General features: G+C 48.0%; 1 protein-coding gene across 8 annotated transcripts in view; it reads left to right on the top strand.

Moving 5' to 3' along the window:
- The window catches only part of LOC144722985 (liprin-alpha-1-like), a 277,623-nt gene extending 260,718 nt beyond the window's left edge, over positions 1-16,905 (top strand). For all 8 annotated transcript variants that reach the window (XM_078601462.1, XM_078601459.1, XM_078601461.1 and 5 more), the window contains 6 exons: positions 915-1,090; positions 2,203-2,300; positions 4,007-4,182; positions 8,137-8,205; positions 9,281-9,458; positions 15,370-16,905. In XM_078601462.1, the coding sequence (XP_078457588.1) occupies positions 915-1,090; positions 2,203-2,300; positions 4,007-4,182; positions 8,137-8,205; positions 9,281-9,458; positions 15,370-15,395 (723 nt within the window). In that variant the 3' untranslated portion in view covers positions 15,396-16,905. The remainder of the gene's footprint in view (positions 1-914; positions 1,091-2,202; positions 2,301-4,006; positions 4,183-8,136; positions 8,206-9,280; positions 9,459-15,369) is intronic.
- The last annotated feature ends 1,379 nt before the right edge of the window (positions 16,906-18,284 follow it).

Genomic DNA, 18,284 nt, shown 5'->3' with positions numbered 1-18,284 from the left:
TTGGCAGATAATTGTATTCATGTATTCATCTGAAACATCTATACACAATAATCCAAAAAATACTTGAAATTGCATTCGGATTTCTAAATCAAAAAGTCTAAGTGACCCCGCTCACGCAAAAGAGTTTTTGCTTTGGCGCTCATTTCCAAATGAGTCAATTGTGGAAATGCACTTTCCTATGGCAGGGTCGGTCCATCCGTAGCACAGCCTCAATCTACAAAATAGCAGCACCCTCTTTATTAAACCTGGAGAGGTGATGGTCTCAGGCGGTGTTCTCCACTAATTTTCGGAGGGGGGCCACTTTCGCCGATAAGACATCGTCAGTTTGAGGGCCATCACACATTTGAAACCATCGGGGGTTTGGCAGCAGCACGATGATGATGATGGGGGGGTGTTGTCACGTGTTGTGTATTGTCGGGGGCCGCACGTCAGGGGCCGCACGTCAGGGGCCGCACTAAAGGCCACCAGGGACCCGCCAGTGGCCCGCGGGCCTTGCAATGAAGAACACTGCCTGAGTTATCCCCTTCCCAGGCTTTCAATTTCACTATCTTCTGCTTGTGTACCAAATTTACCCTCTGACTCCTCAGTCATATGCCATTCAACAACAACCGCCATTCGCCGCTAAGTGGCGGTGACGTCAGCACTGGGCTTGTGCCAGGTTACGTGCACTTTAAGGCCTCGTCGATATTTATTCTATCGACGACGTGGCCTTGAATTGAAGGTGGAGGGGTTACCAGCCCCTGGCACCTGTCCTGATTGGCCACTGTGGTGGCTTCGAGCACCACGAGGGGAAAGGCGGAGTTGAATTGGCCTCCCTCCCACAGCGCATCCACCACACACGCACACACACACTCGCGCGCGCTTAACGGGCGACGCTAATGGCTCCAACGCGTTGTTGCGTTGCCGCCTGGCAGACGCTGGCGTACAGCGACATGAACCACGAGTGGGTGGGCAACGAGTGGCTGCCCAGCCTAGGCCTGCCGCAGTACCGCAGCTACTTCATGGAGTGCCTGGTGGACGCACGCATGCTCGACCACCTCACCAAGAAGGACCTGCGGGGTCAGCTCAAGATGGTCGACAGCTTCCACAGGTATAGAGGAGCGCGCTGGCGCGTCAGGCGGCTCGGACGCGAATTCGTCGGGCGGACGGCAGAGAGACGGACGGACGGACCGAGTGACAGGCATGCCGGTCGGCAAGCGGGCACAGGTGGAGTCGTGCGTTTCCTTACGAACCTGTCGCAGGCAATTAAATTGTGCCCCCGCACTCTTCAAAGCCCTGTGCCTAGGCCCCCCCCCCTCTGGCCCCTGGGCGTGGTGCAGGCACACCGCCTGCACTCTCCGTTGCTACATCACGGAGCGGAGAGGCAGGCAGATGGGAACAGACTTCCAAGAGATGCGACGTGTGGACATGCGGCGGAGCAAATGTTCACATCTCGTTCTATTTGAGATATTTGATTTGAACTCCCGTACGAATGCCCAAGGCTACGTGAAACAATCCAAATAGTTGTAAAATTCAAGGACTGTTTGATTAAATGCCTAGTTAGCGTGTTTCTGTCAGATTTTGAAGAGTGAAATAATTTAATATTGTGGTTTATTCCCCTTTAAAACATAATAATGAGGTGGCATTTCAGTGCGAGTGGTGGTGTAGTCATTAGTACCCTGGGCTGTGATCTCTGTGGCACCGGGTTCAGTTTCTCACCGCATACAACACCGGTTGCGATTGGTGTTAGAATCTGGCAGCACCTCTCCTAGGTAGACTCGGCCTAAACAATATGCCCACTACGTAATATGGCAAGCCACGGTCTATACTGGGGTGACAGACAGCCAGGCATGAAACTGGCCACATCCCTTTGAGTGCCCAATCAGCCTTATTCATAGGTGCTCGCAAGCAGAACTTTTCCAGACAGCTTTTGTGTACCTTAAAAGAGCAGTACTGTTTGCCTCTCACTCTTAAACAAAGACATGCCACGTGGTTGCCAGCAGAGAGCAGTGCAGCAAGATTCCATTGTTGTACTGCACTCTCTGCTCGCACATCTGCACTCCCCAATTGTGACCCCCCCACTGGCCTGTCCGGTGAAGTACGGTCAAGTAACCCCCACGACGGGCACGGCATGTGGATGCCCTCATCCAGCAGTGGAGTGACACAAGGGGATGTACGTGGACATGCATTTGCTAACAAAAACGTATACGCTTCATCCCACAGAACCAGCCTGCAGTATGGCATCATGTGCCTGAAGCGATTAAACTACGATCGCCAAGAGCTGGAAAGGAAAAGAGAGGACAGCCAACATGAAATACAAGGTGCGTGACTTACACTTTGCAAACAGAGTTACGTATACCTACGTAGCGCGTCTAAACGACTCTGTGCACCACGCTGGTAAAACGGAGGGAGCAGGTTTTTGTGCCCCTGCAGCCTCAAGCTCCCAAATTCCTTGGAGGCTCAACCAAGACACGTGATGAGCTGGCAGCCCCACCCACTTTCAAATAGCCACGCCCACTCCACCACCAGCACCAGAGGTCGCAAACGGGTTTTGATTCCTTACCCGTACCCGTACCCGGCCGCACCAGGGTCGCAAATGGGTACCAGTACCCGGCTGGGTACGGGTTCCCGTTCCCTACCCTTACGCGTACCCTACCCGAAATGAGTGACAAACGGTTACTCACCAGTGACTCATGGCCTACCCGTACCCGGCCGCACCAGGGTCGCAAACGGCTAGGGTACGGGTATCAGGTACCCGGTTGCGACCTCTGACCAGCACCCAACTCGCACAATGAGAGGCCTCTCTCGTTCTGCACCTTGCCTTGCTCTTCCAACCCCCATCCACTACTCGGATTGCAACTCTGTGGCTCCTGTCGTGATACGAGCATGGGGCCAGAACTTTTTAAACCGGGGGCAAAATCCAGATTTTCACAAACGCTTCAGGACACTGGGGTAGACTTTCTGAAACTGTCATGCCCAGCCCAGGATTTGTTTTTATTACTTTGTCTGCAGCCTTTGATGTGCCATTTGCTGTTAAGATTAAAAGGCTTCTGTGGTAGAGAACTCCAATTTAAGTGTTAATTAGAGTTCAGCGTTATCTAATGCTGGTGTGGGGTGGATCCCCCATAGTGGAATCTGCCAACATTCAAAGTAAGTTTGTAGATGGGGGGCCAATGACTCGGCATATGGGGCCACGATTCATATGCTGCATCGGAATTGGATTAATCAATGTCTATATTAAAATTTCAGTTTGTCTTGAGCTATCCACACAAGATCAGACATCCCCTTTAATCAAATGTGACCTCAAGAGTGATCTTATATGGACCAAAGTTTAGCATCAAGAACTGTTGCCATTGTGGATTTATCCTATTGAAAATGGGACAAATTGTTTAAAGGGCTGCCCAAAACTCGGAGACCTAAATCAGTGCTCGTTGAACCCGCATCTTTTTCCCAGCCCCCGCTGGCTGAGGTGCGCCCCCTTGGCAGAGCCGTTATCCAATCCCTCTCGTTAAGGGCACCACGGTGGCGAGATGTTTACTACCTTGCCTGGTGTACAGGAGGTCGTGGGTTCGATGCCGACTCTGACGCCTGCTGTATATTTGGAGTTTGTTCTCCCCGTGGTCGTGTGGATCTTTCTCCGGGTCCTCTGGTTTTTCCCTCCACATTTAGAAACATGCGTTTCAAGTATTTGGCTGCAATAAATTCCCGCACGATAAGCCGCTTCATTGAGCTATCGTTTGTGGCCAGGTCGCTCCTGAAAAAGAGCTCTACAGCTCAGTGGGCCTTACCTGGTAAAATAGTTGTACGGTTTCATCGTCGCCTATGGAAATACTGCATCCCATGTGCCCGTCACGAGCGCTGCTGTTCGATTACTGCTCGAATGCTTCCAAAGACGAACGCTTGTCGGCGAGCATTACGAGATCTGCGCACGCACGCGATATTTCCTCACTTGTTTTTACGAATGCGCAATCGACGCGAAGCCTGACTCGTGTATCTCACAAAGCTCTCCACTCTCCTTGTCTCTTAGACGTGGTGGTGTGGAGCAACGAGCGGGTGGTTCGCTGGGTGCAGTCTGTGGGACTCCGGGAGTACGCCAACAGCCTGATCGAGAGCGGGATCCACGGTGCCTTGCTAGCCCTGGACGAGAGCTTTGACCACACGAGCCTGGCACTGGCCCTGCAGATCCCGACGCAGAACACGCAGGTTAGACTGAAGCGGATGTGGTCCGCACGCCGAACGTTCGTTGCAGCGAGCGCACTCAACCCGGCAGAGCAGTTTTAGTAATTCACGAGAACACTCCTGAAGCCGTCCACCGCCTCGCAAAGCTCCACGTGTCGCCTCTCGCTCTCTTCCTTCTCAATTCTCTCCTTGTCTCTCTCTCTCTCGCTGTCCCTCCTTCTCCCTGTACCCAATCTTGTGTGTTCCGGTCCTTCTCCCCATCCGTGCACCCCTCCGCTGGAATAAACTTCCCCTGCACATTAACCCTTTACCATTCCGATGACGTACGTGTACATTGTCAGAACTGAACCGGAAGAAAAACTAAAATAAAATAACTTTACCGGTACCGAGGCTTCCACGAGGCCATGCGGGAGGGCGTGTGGTGCCAGCTACCAGAGAGGGTGGTTGTGTCACTACAGTTCTCTGTGGTGAGTACAGGACATTGTCTTTAAAAACACTGGTGTTATGTCTCTCAAAATAAAATGAACGCAAACTGCTTGCGCGTTCCGAGATTCAGCGGTGAACGGGGCCCACCCTGCAACTTACAGAAAGGGTTAAGCGGTCTCCGCTGCCTAGCCTCTGTCCTTACCTGTCTTCCAGCTTACCTCTTGCCCACTCTCTTGCTCTTCCATCCCTTCGCCCCTCCACTCCTTCCTCCCGCCACTCCTCGACCTTTTCGTGATCCCGAAGTACCCTTTGTCGCTGTCACTCATTCCTCGATCCGTGCATGCTCTTGGAATCTAAATAATTCTACTCTTGTCAGCGCTTTTTTTTAAACTATGCCAAGCGCCACGAGTGAAAGGCGCTCTATAAATATGAAATAAGACGATGAGAGTTGCCGATCACTTCTCCGCCTTACTAGAGAATAAGAAGTCGTGAACTCGAAAAAATTCCCCGTCAGTTGCCACTGTTACAGCTAAAACGGGCTGAGTGGACATGCATACAGTGCTGCCTATTTGGTACGCTCATCCACTGAGCCAGTTGGTAACGGGTCATTGGTTCCATTCGTTTTATCCATTTTTGTATTCATCTCGAAAAATAGGAGATCATTTCCCAAATTGAGCCGTTTGCTACAGAGTGAGCATTAAAACTCTTGCCATTGGTGTCCAGTATCGTCTGTTCCTTTCACACAAATTACGAAATGGCTCGCCACAAAATTTGCGATAACTGAACATGATTGTCGTGCCTTGTTTACTTGTACAATACCGAATACTTCTCTTGCACAATCCGTATAATATCTACTTGGGCTGACTCGTTAGTAAATAAGCTGGTCATTAGATTAACTTGGGACAGTTGTGTGGCGTTTCTAAGTCTCTGAGCTTCTGTTTAAGAGCGAATCACTCATGACAACCAAGGCAAGGGCAAATGCACAAATTCAGTCACCCTAGTTTAGTTGCGTTCAAATGGGTATCGCAGGATGTATTGCAGGATGTATTGCACACGAAACAATATGTTTGGCCGATCAACAGATCACCCTACATCTGTCGCATCTCATCACATTTCAGAAGCTAAGCTGGGTTGAAGCTGGTTAGTTCTTGGATAGGTGACCACCAATACGGGCCGTGTGTTGAAGTCATGAGGCTGCGAGGAAGCTACTGGATGGCAGTTATGAGGACCAGTCACCCACTCATGTTCGTACGTTTTCTTTTGGTTCTCCAGATATCCACCCACATACCAAATACCCATAGCCGGTACTCTTAGGTTTTTTCAGTAAAGTCACGTAGGTAAAAATAAATAATCATAATAAAATAATAGAAATAATAATCGAAATAAAATTATAAAATTTTAATTTTATTTCTATTATTATTTCTATTATTTTATTTTTTATTATTTATTTGTTACCTACGTGACTTTACCGAAAAAACCTAAGAGTATGAATCCTTGCAGTCACGAAAACTTCAAATCTAGAACCCATAGCCGGTATTGGCCAAAAATCCCATTGTGGCAACCGCCCGATAAAGAATCTTGAGACTCACTGAAGCTTTCGTTGTTTTTGGTATTTAATTGGCATTGTTTTTGGATTCCGTCCCTGACTGGGATAGCGTAAGGGAATGTGGAGCACGTGCAGACAGCCAGACGACTGCGAGGGTCACCAGCAGCAGAGGTCGCAAACGGGGTTTGATTCCTTACCCGTACCCGTACCCGGCCGCACCAGGGTCGCAAACGGGTACCCGTACCCGTACCCGGCCGTACCCGTACCCTACCCGTACCCCGACCGGGTACGGGTAGGGTACGGGTATCGGGTACCTGATTGCGACCTCTGGGATGAAGCCATGTTGCAGGCGCGTGTGGGTTGATTCTAGGAACTTGAATTGTGAGAAGAGACAAGACGTTGGGAAATGAGTGACAAACAGTTACTCACCAGTGACTCACGGTCTACCCGTACCCGGCTGCACCAGGGTCGCAAACGGGTACCCGTACCCGGCCGGGTACGGGTAGCCGGGTATCGGGTAGGGTACGGGTATCGGGTACCCGGTTGCGACCTCTGACCTGCAGGCTCTGTTTGGGCCGCCCACCCAAGCGCTTGAGCCCCAGGTTATCGGTCTCCACTCCACTCTGCCCTGACCTTAAGGATGAGTCTCTCGAGCAGCTAAGATGCCCTCGCAAGATTCTCATTCTACCCACCGTTGGCTCCCTTGCTGAGGATTATAAATAAGCATAAATTGAGTCGATATTAAATAAACCTGTGTCAACACAAAATTCAACAATCGTTCCCGTTAATTGAGTGTCATCAGCGCAATGTTTTTTTTTGTAAGGGAACGTGGCATTCTTACGTGTTGTCATTTGGTGTAAACAACAACTGTTGTGGCTTACGAGGTGTCGATTCAGCTGCTTCTTCTCTCGTGTTTATGTGAACAATTATCAAAATATTCCGTGAGGAAGAACACCTCAAAAATGTTTTTTCTTAAAACCTTTTAACTCTTCGCTATCTAATAAAAACACTATTTCCGAACTGATATGAAGAAAAGCTACAATGTGGCTGAATTAATTGGTCTAAAAATGTCGATTGTCTGCAATAAACACCTGTCATTTCATTATCCCATTGTTACAGCCCTGGAATTCCTTACTCACACCACTCCTAGCAGAGCGCGACTCCACTACAGAGCACCTCAGAGAAATTTGTCGTTGGCCTACTCTTCCACGCTGGCTAGACGAGTGTAATGTTTAAACTACGGGTATTTGTTGCGTTGAGTATCATTTTTAGAATCGGCAAGCAGCACGCGGTTTCTGACCAGCATGGAAGAGTAGACCAAATACCCTGCAGATGGTCTTTCTAGAACTCCCTCTTGTACGGGCCTTTCTGTCAGCAAACTATAGCAGGGTTGCTCTTTTACCTTCCTAACCTCGTATTTATTGTTGCGTTGCGAGTGCGCGCGTGTGATACACGTCCCGGACGGGTTGTATACACGGCGGGGGGGGGCAGAGAGCAGCTGTCGTGCTCGCGCGTGACTTAATTTGACTCGTGACTTCATTTGACTCGTGACTTCATTTGACTCGTGACTTCATTTGACTCGTGACTTCATTTGACTCGTGACTTCATTTGACTCGTGACTTCATTTGACTCGTGACTTAATTTGACTCGTGACTTCATTTGACTCGTGACTTCATTTGACTCGTGACTTCATTTGACTCGTGACTTCATTTGACTCGTGACTTAATTTGACTCGTGACTTAATTTGACTCGTGACTTAATTTGACTCGTGACTTCATTTGACTCGTGACTTCATTTGACTCGTGACTTCATTTGACTCGTGACTTCATTTGACTCGTGACTTCATTTGACTCGTGACTTCATTTGACTCGTGACTTCATTTGACTCGTGACTTCATTTGACTCGTGACTTCATTTGACTCGTGACTTCATTTGACTCGTGACTTCATTTGACTCGTGACTTCATTTGACTCGTGACTTCATTTGACTCGTGCGTTCTGCGTGCAGGCAAGGCAAGTGCTGGAACGCGAATACAACAACCTGCTGGCGTTGGGAACAGATCGGAGGCTGGACGATGTGAGTATCGCGTTGGTCGTACGCATGTCCGTACGTCTACACCGTACGTGCTAATCGGAGATGCGGGGGAATGGCAACAAACTACACACACGGCCAGGGGTACACTGCTAAGTCGATGGCGCCTTCTCCTCGTGGGAAAAATCTTCCCAGAATGCAATATAATTTAGCTGTTTACGTAAACGTTTTAAAAATGTAAATCTCATCAGGCTCCACGGTGTAAAGTGAAGTCTCCATCCCTTGTCGTTGACTCTCTCTCTGGCCTTTTTATTTATGCACATCTGGACATGTCCAATGTCCAAAGTTCATCGGATTCCTCCAGTCGAAATGAAGATTTTGATTATGTGCTATTAAGAAGGACCATTGCCTGAAACGTTGCCTATTCTCTCCCGACCCTGATGCCTGCTGTATATTTGAAGTTTGCATGTCTCCTCCCCATGGTCGCGTGGATTTTTCCCTGGCTCCTCCAATTTTTTCCCTCCACATTTATAAACGTGCGTTTAGAGTATTTGGCTGCGATAAATTTCCACGTAATGGTCATCCACTTGGTTGAGCTATCGTTTGTGGCCAGGTCACTTTCTCTGAAAAAGAGCTACACAGCTACGTTGACTTTACCTTGTAAAATTAAAGAAAGCTTTAATTGTAGTTTAGCATTTTTTTTCGATTTAAAGCTTTCGTGACTGCAGGGATTCATCTTCTTGGTTCTTTCGGTAAAGTCACGTAGAATGGAAATAATAAAATAAAACATAATAAAATAATTATCACGACGTTTCGGCCACAACGCAAGTAGCCGTCCTCAGGTGAAGACCAGGTCTGTCGGGGAGACAGCGTTGTGGCCGAAACGTCGTGAGAATTATTTTATAATGTTTTATTTTATTATTTTATTATTTCCATTCTACCTGACTTCACCGAAAGAACCAAGAAGATGTAGTTTAGCAACTGAAGGTTTTTTGCCGCATATGGCGCTCCGCACTGCACGGTCGTGATGCACCGCCATCGCCGCCACGGTTGACGGATGGCAGAGAGTGGCGGTTCGGGGAGCCGAGGGTCACCGCGTGCCGTGCCGTGCCGTGTGCAGGGCACCGAGAAGGGCTTCCAGCGCACGCCGTCGTGGCGGAAGCGCTTCCAGCCGCGCGAGGTGCGCGGTGCCGTCGGCATGGGCCTGGGCTCGTCTGAGACGCTGCCCGCCAGCTTCCGCGTCCCGCAAGGCGTCACGCCGTCCCCCACCATGCAGCCCAAGCGCATCCAGCAGGACGGTGAGCGTCGAGGTGGAGCGAGGGGGGGTGGGGGGGGCCGGGGCGGGGGGTGTGCTTTGGTTGTCGCCTTGGGCAGAAGACGACAGTTGGCGTTGGAGGTCCATTCCGGTTCATTCTCTTAACCCTTTGCGTCCCGATGACGTAGGTGTACATTATCCGTTTTTCTTCCAATTCCATTCCGACGATGTACATTCCGACGATGTGCTTGTTTGTACGTGTACGGAACCGGAAGAAATACTAAAATAAAACAACTGTATTGGTACCGAACTTCCCACAAGGCCATGCGGGAGGGCGTGTAGCACAGTTTGGCACCAGCTATCACAGAGTGTGGTCATGTCGCTACAGTTCTCTGCGGTGAGTACAATGTCTTTAAACACAACGGCGCTACGCCTCTCTAAATAAAATGAACGATAAGCCCTTTGCACGTTCCGAGATTCAGCGGTGAATGGCACCCACCCCGCAGTTTGCAGTCGTTTCGGAACGGAAGAAGATTATGGCGCAAACTATGGGCTGTATATTAAACCACTGTAGTCAGGGCTCCTTCAACAGAGGAGGAGTAGCAAAACCACTTGAACGCTCTCCGGAAACCCACTCATGGAGAGCAGACCCCGACATTGTCGTTTAGCTCCTGAACATACTGCCACACGCTCGAATAGAGATATAGTCAGAATTCGATGAGCGTATGTCGTGATACGCAAATTAAAGCGATAAAACACCGGACAATACAATGCAGTTTCCGTACAATACATTGCGGTACATAGTGTCAAAATGAGATGCTGTCAAGCAACAGGTGGTTTAAATTTCGATTTAAAGCTTTCGTGACTGCAGGGATTCATCTTCTTGATTCTTTCGGTAAAGTCACGTAGAAGGGAAGTAATAAAATAATAAAAATAAAACACAATAAAATAATTCTCACGACGTTTCGGCTACAACGCAAGCAGCCGTCCTCAGGTGAAGAATGAGACACTGCCAAGCTTGGAGCTTATATATAAGCTGGGTTGGAGGTGGAAGAAGAGCGCCTTAACAAAAGAATGTGCATATCAAGAGGAATTTAGCATTTCCCATGAATATGCTAAATTCCTCTTGATATGCGTGACTTTACCGAAAGAACCAAGAAAACAGGTGGTTTGCTTTGTCGAATGGAGGTAGTCAGTCGTGGGCCTGGACTTGGGACAGGGGCAGGGAGTCGACAGCACGGACGGCTGGGGGGCAATGGAGCTCTCGACTATGGGAGCAGTAGAGGAGAATGAAAAGTGCTTTTAGTCCCGACACATTTATCACCTCAGTTCTCGTGGCACTGAAAGACATCGTGTATTGAAGACCAATGTGACTAATGTCGGATTTAAGTTAAACATGCGGTTTAACTTGACATCGGCATTTCTCATGAAGTGTGCATAAACCACACGCGGTAGAGTAAATGCAATTGCTGTAGAAGACCCGAGTGCCTGCCTCATTGCTTAATTCCCATCCTATGACGTGCTGTTATATTTCATCGTGGCCACCGTTTGCTTTCGCTTCGCTGCCTTACTAACAATCGCTCCGCCCATGAAAAATGACACAGAGAGTAAATGAAAGTCCACTCAGAGCTATTAGCTATTGAACACCGCTCTGTCTCATGAATAGTTCATCTCACAAGGCTCACGACCTTGCCGACACCGACCATCAATTCCGTGGTGAATGCACGCTGCAAAAGAGGTGTGAAAAAGAAACAACGGGGGTTTATGTATATATTTTTGTAATATATAATTATTAATTTCCTTTTTTTATCAGGTCAGGCCCACTAAGCTATCTAGCTCTTTTTCAGAAGCGACTTGGCCACAAATGACAGCTCAACGGTCGTGGCTTATCACGTGAAAATTCACAGCAGCCCAAATACTCTAAGCGCACGTTGATTCCAAATGTGTCTCGGGGAAAACCGGAGGACCCGGTGAAAAATCCACGCCACCACAGGGAGAGAGAACATGCAAACTCTAAACATCCAAGCGTCGGAGTCGAGATAGAACCCACGCTCTCCTGTATGCCAGGCGAGGGAGTTAACATCTCCCCACCACGAAGGGCAGAATATTTTGAGTGCAGAATCGGGTTCAGGATGAATGACGCACGGCTGCCTTTGATACATGAGCCAGCTCTGCAAAAGTAAGATATCCAGGCGCCAAGCGTCTGAGTGGGTCGATCCACTTCCCAGCATGCAATGCTTCATGGTACACCCAGAGGTTTTATTTTTTTATGAGAAATGTTCACATCTGTTTTCCCGGCTCTTTGGAAGGCAAGGGTTGGTGGATCACGTTAATGCGTGAACTCCTTGCACCGTTTTTGCTGCGGCGTAAACAAATATCAATACAAGCAATGCTTTGAAGTTCAATTTACGGACGTTTTAATTTCGGATTAGATTCGGAGTTGCGTAGGAGGCAGACTCTACTTTTTTTTGTCCATTGATATCTAATTTCATTTATTTCGTCAATTTTAGAGAAAATCTGATGAGTTATTCTGATCACCTACTCTATTTGTGTGCGGAATTTAGCAGTCTTGGCTTCTTCCGGTATCGGCACGCAACACAGAAAAACACACCACTGTCTTTAAAATCCATACAGCAAGCCGTTGAATAAATAAAAGGCCTGTTAATGTGTGTGCATGATAACAATGCACATTTGTGGCGGAACATACGGTCCTGATGCCACACTAGATCATCAAAGGCCACTGCGGGTAATTTTAACATTTTATTTATGTTCGCATTTCGTGCATTATCTAGGCACAGGTACAATTTGCATTCGTGCACTCATCAGTCACGTGAGCACTACCGCGGGTGCCCTGCGGCTACGGTGACATTGTTTTTATATATAACGAGCGTATCACAGCTTCTGTCATGTTGTTGTTCGTCATTTTGCACGCCGATTCGTGCAGTGTCCACAATTCTGTGAAGCAGACAGTAACAGCACATATATGTGCGTGAGCATCGACAAATAACAGCGCTCAACATCTGCATGTGTGGATGATCTAACACGTGGGATTGCACGTGACTGCGATGCAATATTTACCACGGCTTGTCGTGGTTTCGTTAAAACGCATTAATCAGATCACTCTGCTCGTTACTTAAAAAACAGAAAATGACAGGCATTGAAAGTGTTTTTTTCAGTGATTGTCAGTATTATCATTATGATAGTCGTTATTTTATTCAAGTAATTGCAATTTTCTTTTTTACTCACCACATCTTTATTAACATTGTCCTGCAACACAAAAATAGGCGAATTTTTTTTTCACTTGAATAGTATTCAACGTAGCCCAAAGCAAATTCTCAACACAACAATAATTGCCTCGCTATAAATGTGCTTACTAAAGGTTATGTTGTTGGTTGTTGTGTGTGTTTTTTAAAATTATACTAACAATACTGACATTGCTGCTTTACTCACAAACAGGCGCTGGCTATGACAAGGCATTAACTTCGCATAATTGCTGCCAAAATCCTTCCAACTAGTCGGCTAAATCGAAACCCCGCGAAAGCTATCATCGTTTCACGTCTGCGAATATGCCTTTCGAACGTGCCAGAATGAATAAGGAGCGCCTTTGCGCAAAAAAAATTACGCGCGTATCTTCAAAGCGATTTCGAGATACGTCCGCTCATTCAAAGTTCTCCAAATGTCACACAGGAATGCCGCCACATTCGCGAGAGAAGCCTCTGGATGGCCCTCCGACTTGTCACAGCCGGCGCCCCGCGCGCGCGCCTGCGATGTTATCTGCCGACGTCTAATGCCGCCTCACGCTTCTGCTTACCACGAAACTAATAATGGCTTCGCATGGTGCGGTGGCACGCGTGTGTGTGCGTGCGTGTGTGCGCTGTTGTTGTCTGCGTGCACGTCTGCCTGTGCATCCACACCCCTTCTCCCACGCCCGCCTGTCTGAACGCCCGTCTGCTGGTCATGGCCTCGCTTGCCGGTGCCCCCCCCCCATCATCCCCCACCGCCCCCCCCTCCCCTGCCGTCTCGCTTGGCTCAGGTGGCCACCTGTTTGGGTCTCAGCGTCTAGACAACACGGTGCGGACGTACTCTTGCTAGCCGCGCGCCGGCTTACCCGGCCGGACGCGGGCGCGGTGAGTATCCCGGCGGCGTAGGGGTAGCGGTGGGACGATGCTTTGTGCTCGCTTTGCTTGCTCCGTTTGCTTGGGCAGCCGTTGGGGAAACAGGGAGGGGGGAGGAGGGTTATTCTGCGTTGGAACGAGGTTTTGCCACTTCTCGGGTAGAAGATGTCAGGAGCGTGTGATGGAGATTAATCATTGTTCTGTGATTCTGCATTGTGGCAGTGGTGCGCAAAGCACAGGTAACAAAACTCTAAACTTTTGTCCGTGAGAGCTTGTTTATAGCAGACGGCTCTTATGAAAAATGGTAATTTCCTGAAATATCGCATATCAAATATAGCTTTTTTTTTTAGGGCCATGTCACAATATTAATATCTGACTATACCGTTAACGCGTCGTCTTGAGTGGTGCATTATTCGTCGATTGACAAAAAGCAGAACTTTAAATGTCCAAGGAAGACTCACAAACTTCCCTACAACAGCCACGGCAACGAGGAGACTTTCCTTGGAATGCCAGGACAAGGTGGCAACCTTAGTCGGAGCACACGCGATCGCTTTCATGGATTCGCTTTCTCTCGGTGCGCCAGCGCACCTGGCCCCACGGCTCGTTCACGGTTTATCATCCTGCGCGATCGGAGTTTAAACACCCGCGTCTCCATCCTCAGAAGCTGTGAAAACCTAATTTCCACATCGACCCAGAGCATCTTCCCCGGTTGTGTTGAGTCAATGACATTGGTTGTACGCCACGATGATATTGCCTCGCAGGGAAGACAATGGCACAGAAATAAGTGGCATTGATGGTGAATTGTTACACGTTATGCCCCCCCCCCCAGAAAGCGACCCATTAGCCTCAGGCTACAGCCCGCCAACTACGTTTGAATTGGACACAATTTACCAAACAAATCGCGGTTTGCCCAACCATAACAGCGGTCAGTCAAATGTGACTTTCAATTTGAATTTTTTCGCTACGCACTTAAAATGTTGCTTACTTTTACACAGGTCAATTTGAGGTCAAGGTGTTTGCATCTTTTTTTGAAGAAAATCAATTTCTTGTAAATGAAAACAGTTTCAAGTTAACGAGTCAACGGACATTTGTCATACATCGAATGCAGAACTTGCAACACAACACTCACCCGTGTTATGAGAATGCAGCATCACCAAGCCTTGTTCGTTGAAGGCAACGCCAATGCAATTCGTGCACGCGCTTTTTGTGTTTAGTTTGTTGTCCTTCCCCTGCACCTCCGATTGGCATGGTTGGCTACTTACGAAAGAAGTTCAACGTGCATACATACAAAAATTGCATCGATGTGTAATTCCGTGACGTGAGATGAGGTTTAGAGCCTGTTGGGTCATTATGTCCAGGGAGATCGGTATAAATGCAATGACACAGTTGAAAAACAAGAGGAATTATATATTTAGGATTGTTTGACTAACGTGTTCAAAACACCACAGTATCATAATGCGTGTATGCTGAACTTCTTTCAGACCTTACGTAGCCAAGCGTGCAAATACGGCGGCTGAGTTTTTTAAAAATCAGCCATGATCTCTAGCCACTGCTGGATGAAGGCCCCTCCCCAAGCCATCACTGTCCATCTTTATCACAACAAAAATGAGTGGCCCTCTGTCTCTGCTCTTAGTGAGAGCTCTTCGCTAGAGCATTCGCCCCCCTCCGCCCCAAACCGTATACACGCAGCGTTAGTCACATGTTGTCATTTGGATCGCGCAACGTTCGATAGCCTGTCCCGGTTGCCCTCGGTAAAATGTCTTTGCCGTTCGCAGACGCGCGCAAAATGTTTGCTCTTCGTCCTCTTAATTTTGTTCTTCCCCTCTCTGCGCCCGACAGTCTACCCCCATTACTTCTACCGATGAACGCGGAAGGACCCGGGCGGGAGCGCGAAGGTCCGCCACACTATGCAACGAGCATAGAGGAGTCAGGAGCAACGGAATGTACCGCCGCGCTGCAGCGAAGCCGGACCGGCCTCGTGATGGAAACAAACAAAACCTTCCACATGCCACACAAATGCTATTTTGTGATATTAACGTGTAAGCTATACGGATTAACACATGGGGAGGGGGGGGGGGGACTGCAAAGATAAGATTTTTTTTATAGATAATAAAAAATGAATGAAAAAAACCCTCAAATAAAAAACGAAATATTTGAGTTTAATATATTTATACAGCTGTTATGTACATGATAGTAGATGGTGCTTTCTTATGATACATTTCTGTTTGTTGGACATTCTGTAACGGATCGCTAATTTGCTTTTTTTTTACGTTTGTCCTTAGTTACGTGTGTCACGCTATTTCGTGAATTTTATGCAAATGTAGCCTTTTCTGTTTTTTTTATTTCCAATACTGTATACTACTACAAAGTCTAATAATGTAAACTAATATTATTTTGCTAGATTATTATTATTTTTGCTAGTCCCATGAGATGTGTGTAATATAGATGCGTGTGTATATGCAGGAGCAGAGCTGTGAGGTGTGGGGGAAATCGTGTTCTGGTCTCGATATCAAACAGAGTTGGCGAAAAGTGTGTGTCCCCACGTTGCTTCCGTGGAGGTTGTTTTAGTGTCCTTCCCTCTTTTGTGACGCAAACGAGAGGAGTGCACTCGTCACCTCGCCTGAAACACGCACCCACAACGACAAAAGGCTATTCCTGCCTTCGTGCGAGCACGCGCCGTCTGACCGTACGAGCTAACGTGTGGAACATATGCCGACTCTCTTGTGGAACGGTACTCATCGCCCGAACATTTGCGCGACCTCGTCTCAATTTGGGGGGGGGGGTGGGTGGGAACGCTGTCGTCACGGCTAGTCGCCGTCGCAGCGAGCCCGCAACGGAGGATTTCGTTACAGCAAGCGACCGGCTGTAGCGCTAACGCGAAAAGCGGCACGCTGACCACTTTGCCTCCGCTTGGCGCCCCAGCGCCCCTCGCTCTTCTAGGTTTGACCCCGAAATGCTTTGGGCAAGTGTCGAACCCATTCTTCGTGCCCCCCCACCAGCCCGTTGTGTTCGCGTCCGCCCTGTGCGTACGTACGTGGGGCATGCGAATCTTTTTTTACGAGACCCTCCCACGGCCACATATCGTGCTGCAGTAGGACTCTGGCATTGAACCGGGGAGTTGGCAGGTGCGGATAAAATAATGTATACACATGTACGTGTTTTGTGTGTGTGTGTACACGCATACAATTTTAAAATGCTTAACGGTACAAAATGCAGCCACATACGGTGGATGAATTCCCCCCCCCCTGCCCTTCTGTAGAAGCCCCTGTGTATGTCTGATCAATTTTCAGAATGTATAAAGCTGGGCAAGTGTACATAAATGCTCATTGTTTTGTTTTGTTAAAGAATGTAAAATACATGAACAGAGCAAACTGACACGTGGTGCTGGTGGTGTTTGTTTATTATTCACCGGAATTTCGACTGAAAGTGATTTTGATGTGTGTCCGAGTTCTGCGCGTTCTTCGAGGTGATGTCAGACGTTTCACACCATGAGCCAGTGAGTTTCTTCGGTTTCCTGAACTTAACGCTAGCTGTGGGTTTTGACCCGAAGCTAAAGAGGCTCACAGGACATGGAGCAAAACGTCGGACATCATGCCGGAAACATGTCGGGGCGCTGTACGGCACAACCGTGAAATTCACGCAGCATTTATGCTAATGGTGTGTTCATTTTTTATGCTGATGGAGCCATGGTGGCGAGATGTTAACTACCTCGCCTGGTATACAGGAGGTCATGGGTTCGATCCCGACCCTGACGCCTGCTGTATATATGGTGTTTGTACGTTTTCTCCGTGGCCGCATGGATTTTTCTCCCGGTCTTCCCGTTCTTCCCGTTCTCCCTTCACATTTAGAATCAACATCACCCGTTTAGAGTGGCAGCTATAAACGTCCACATGATAAGCCACTTCGTTGAGCTGTCATTTATGGCCAGGTCGCTCAGGTATATCTCGCTGGGCCTCATGACCTTCAGGAGGAGTCCTGCTTGGAGTATATAACCACTTAGTGTTGTTTTGTTTTGTGTGAGAGGTAACTCGAGTGCCTGGGGAACTCCTTTATTAAGAGGGAATGCTCAAACTCCACTCAGATGGGTTAACAACCCTAGCTTTTGTTGTGCTTTATACGGGCACCTTTCCATCGGTTTTTTTTTACTTTCTAAAAGTAATTCCAGTGTTCGGCCTGGCCAAATACACTTCATATGGTTCTCAAAAAATTAAATAACAAAGTAATAAAACAATCAAGTGATCGTTAGTAGCTACTAATCGTCTGCTTGACTTATTGGTATCCAGCTTTTCAACGAGATGTCAAGAACCCATCTGAATGTCAGACGACGTCTGAAAACCCTCAGGAAAATTAATTAAATGTTACAAAAACGTTCTTAACGTTTGCCAAAGCCGTAACAAAATACATACGAAGTTGTGATTCAACGTACATTTCTATTACAGGCGCTAGTCTTGACATTTTTCTTTTCGTTCTGTGGGGCGCTCACTTATTCTGCTTGACAGCCCTAAGGCCCTGGGCATTATTGTGGCCCATTGAGCATTACATTCATCCAGGTGTGGTGGCTTTTGTGGAATCCCATGTAATTCCCGCACCTAAGCTGCCTGTGCAAAGTTCACTGACTGTGTAATAGGGTAAGTATATCCTTCATTCATGCAGTACGCTCATGAGTTGTGGCCAAAACATGTTTTTTTTTTTACAATGGGATTTTATTCCCCTTAGAATTACACTAAATTCATGTCAGGCGGATTTAAAGCACA

This window comes from Lampetra planeri, chromosome 16, assembly GCF_965212315.1.
Source record: "Lampetra planeri chromosome 16, kcLamPlan1.2.h2, whole genome shotgun sequence".
Taxonomy (NCBI): Eukaryota; Metazoa; Chordata; class Hyperoartia; order Petromyzontiformes; family Petromyzontidae; genus Lampetra; species Lampetra planeri.
Note: the sequence above shows the minus strand (reverse complement) of the source record. Positions and strands in the feature narration are given on the sequence as shown.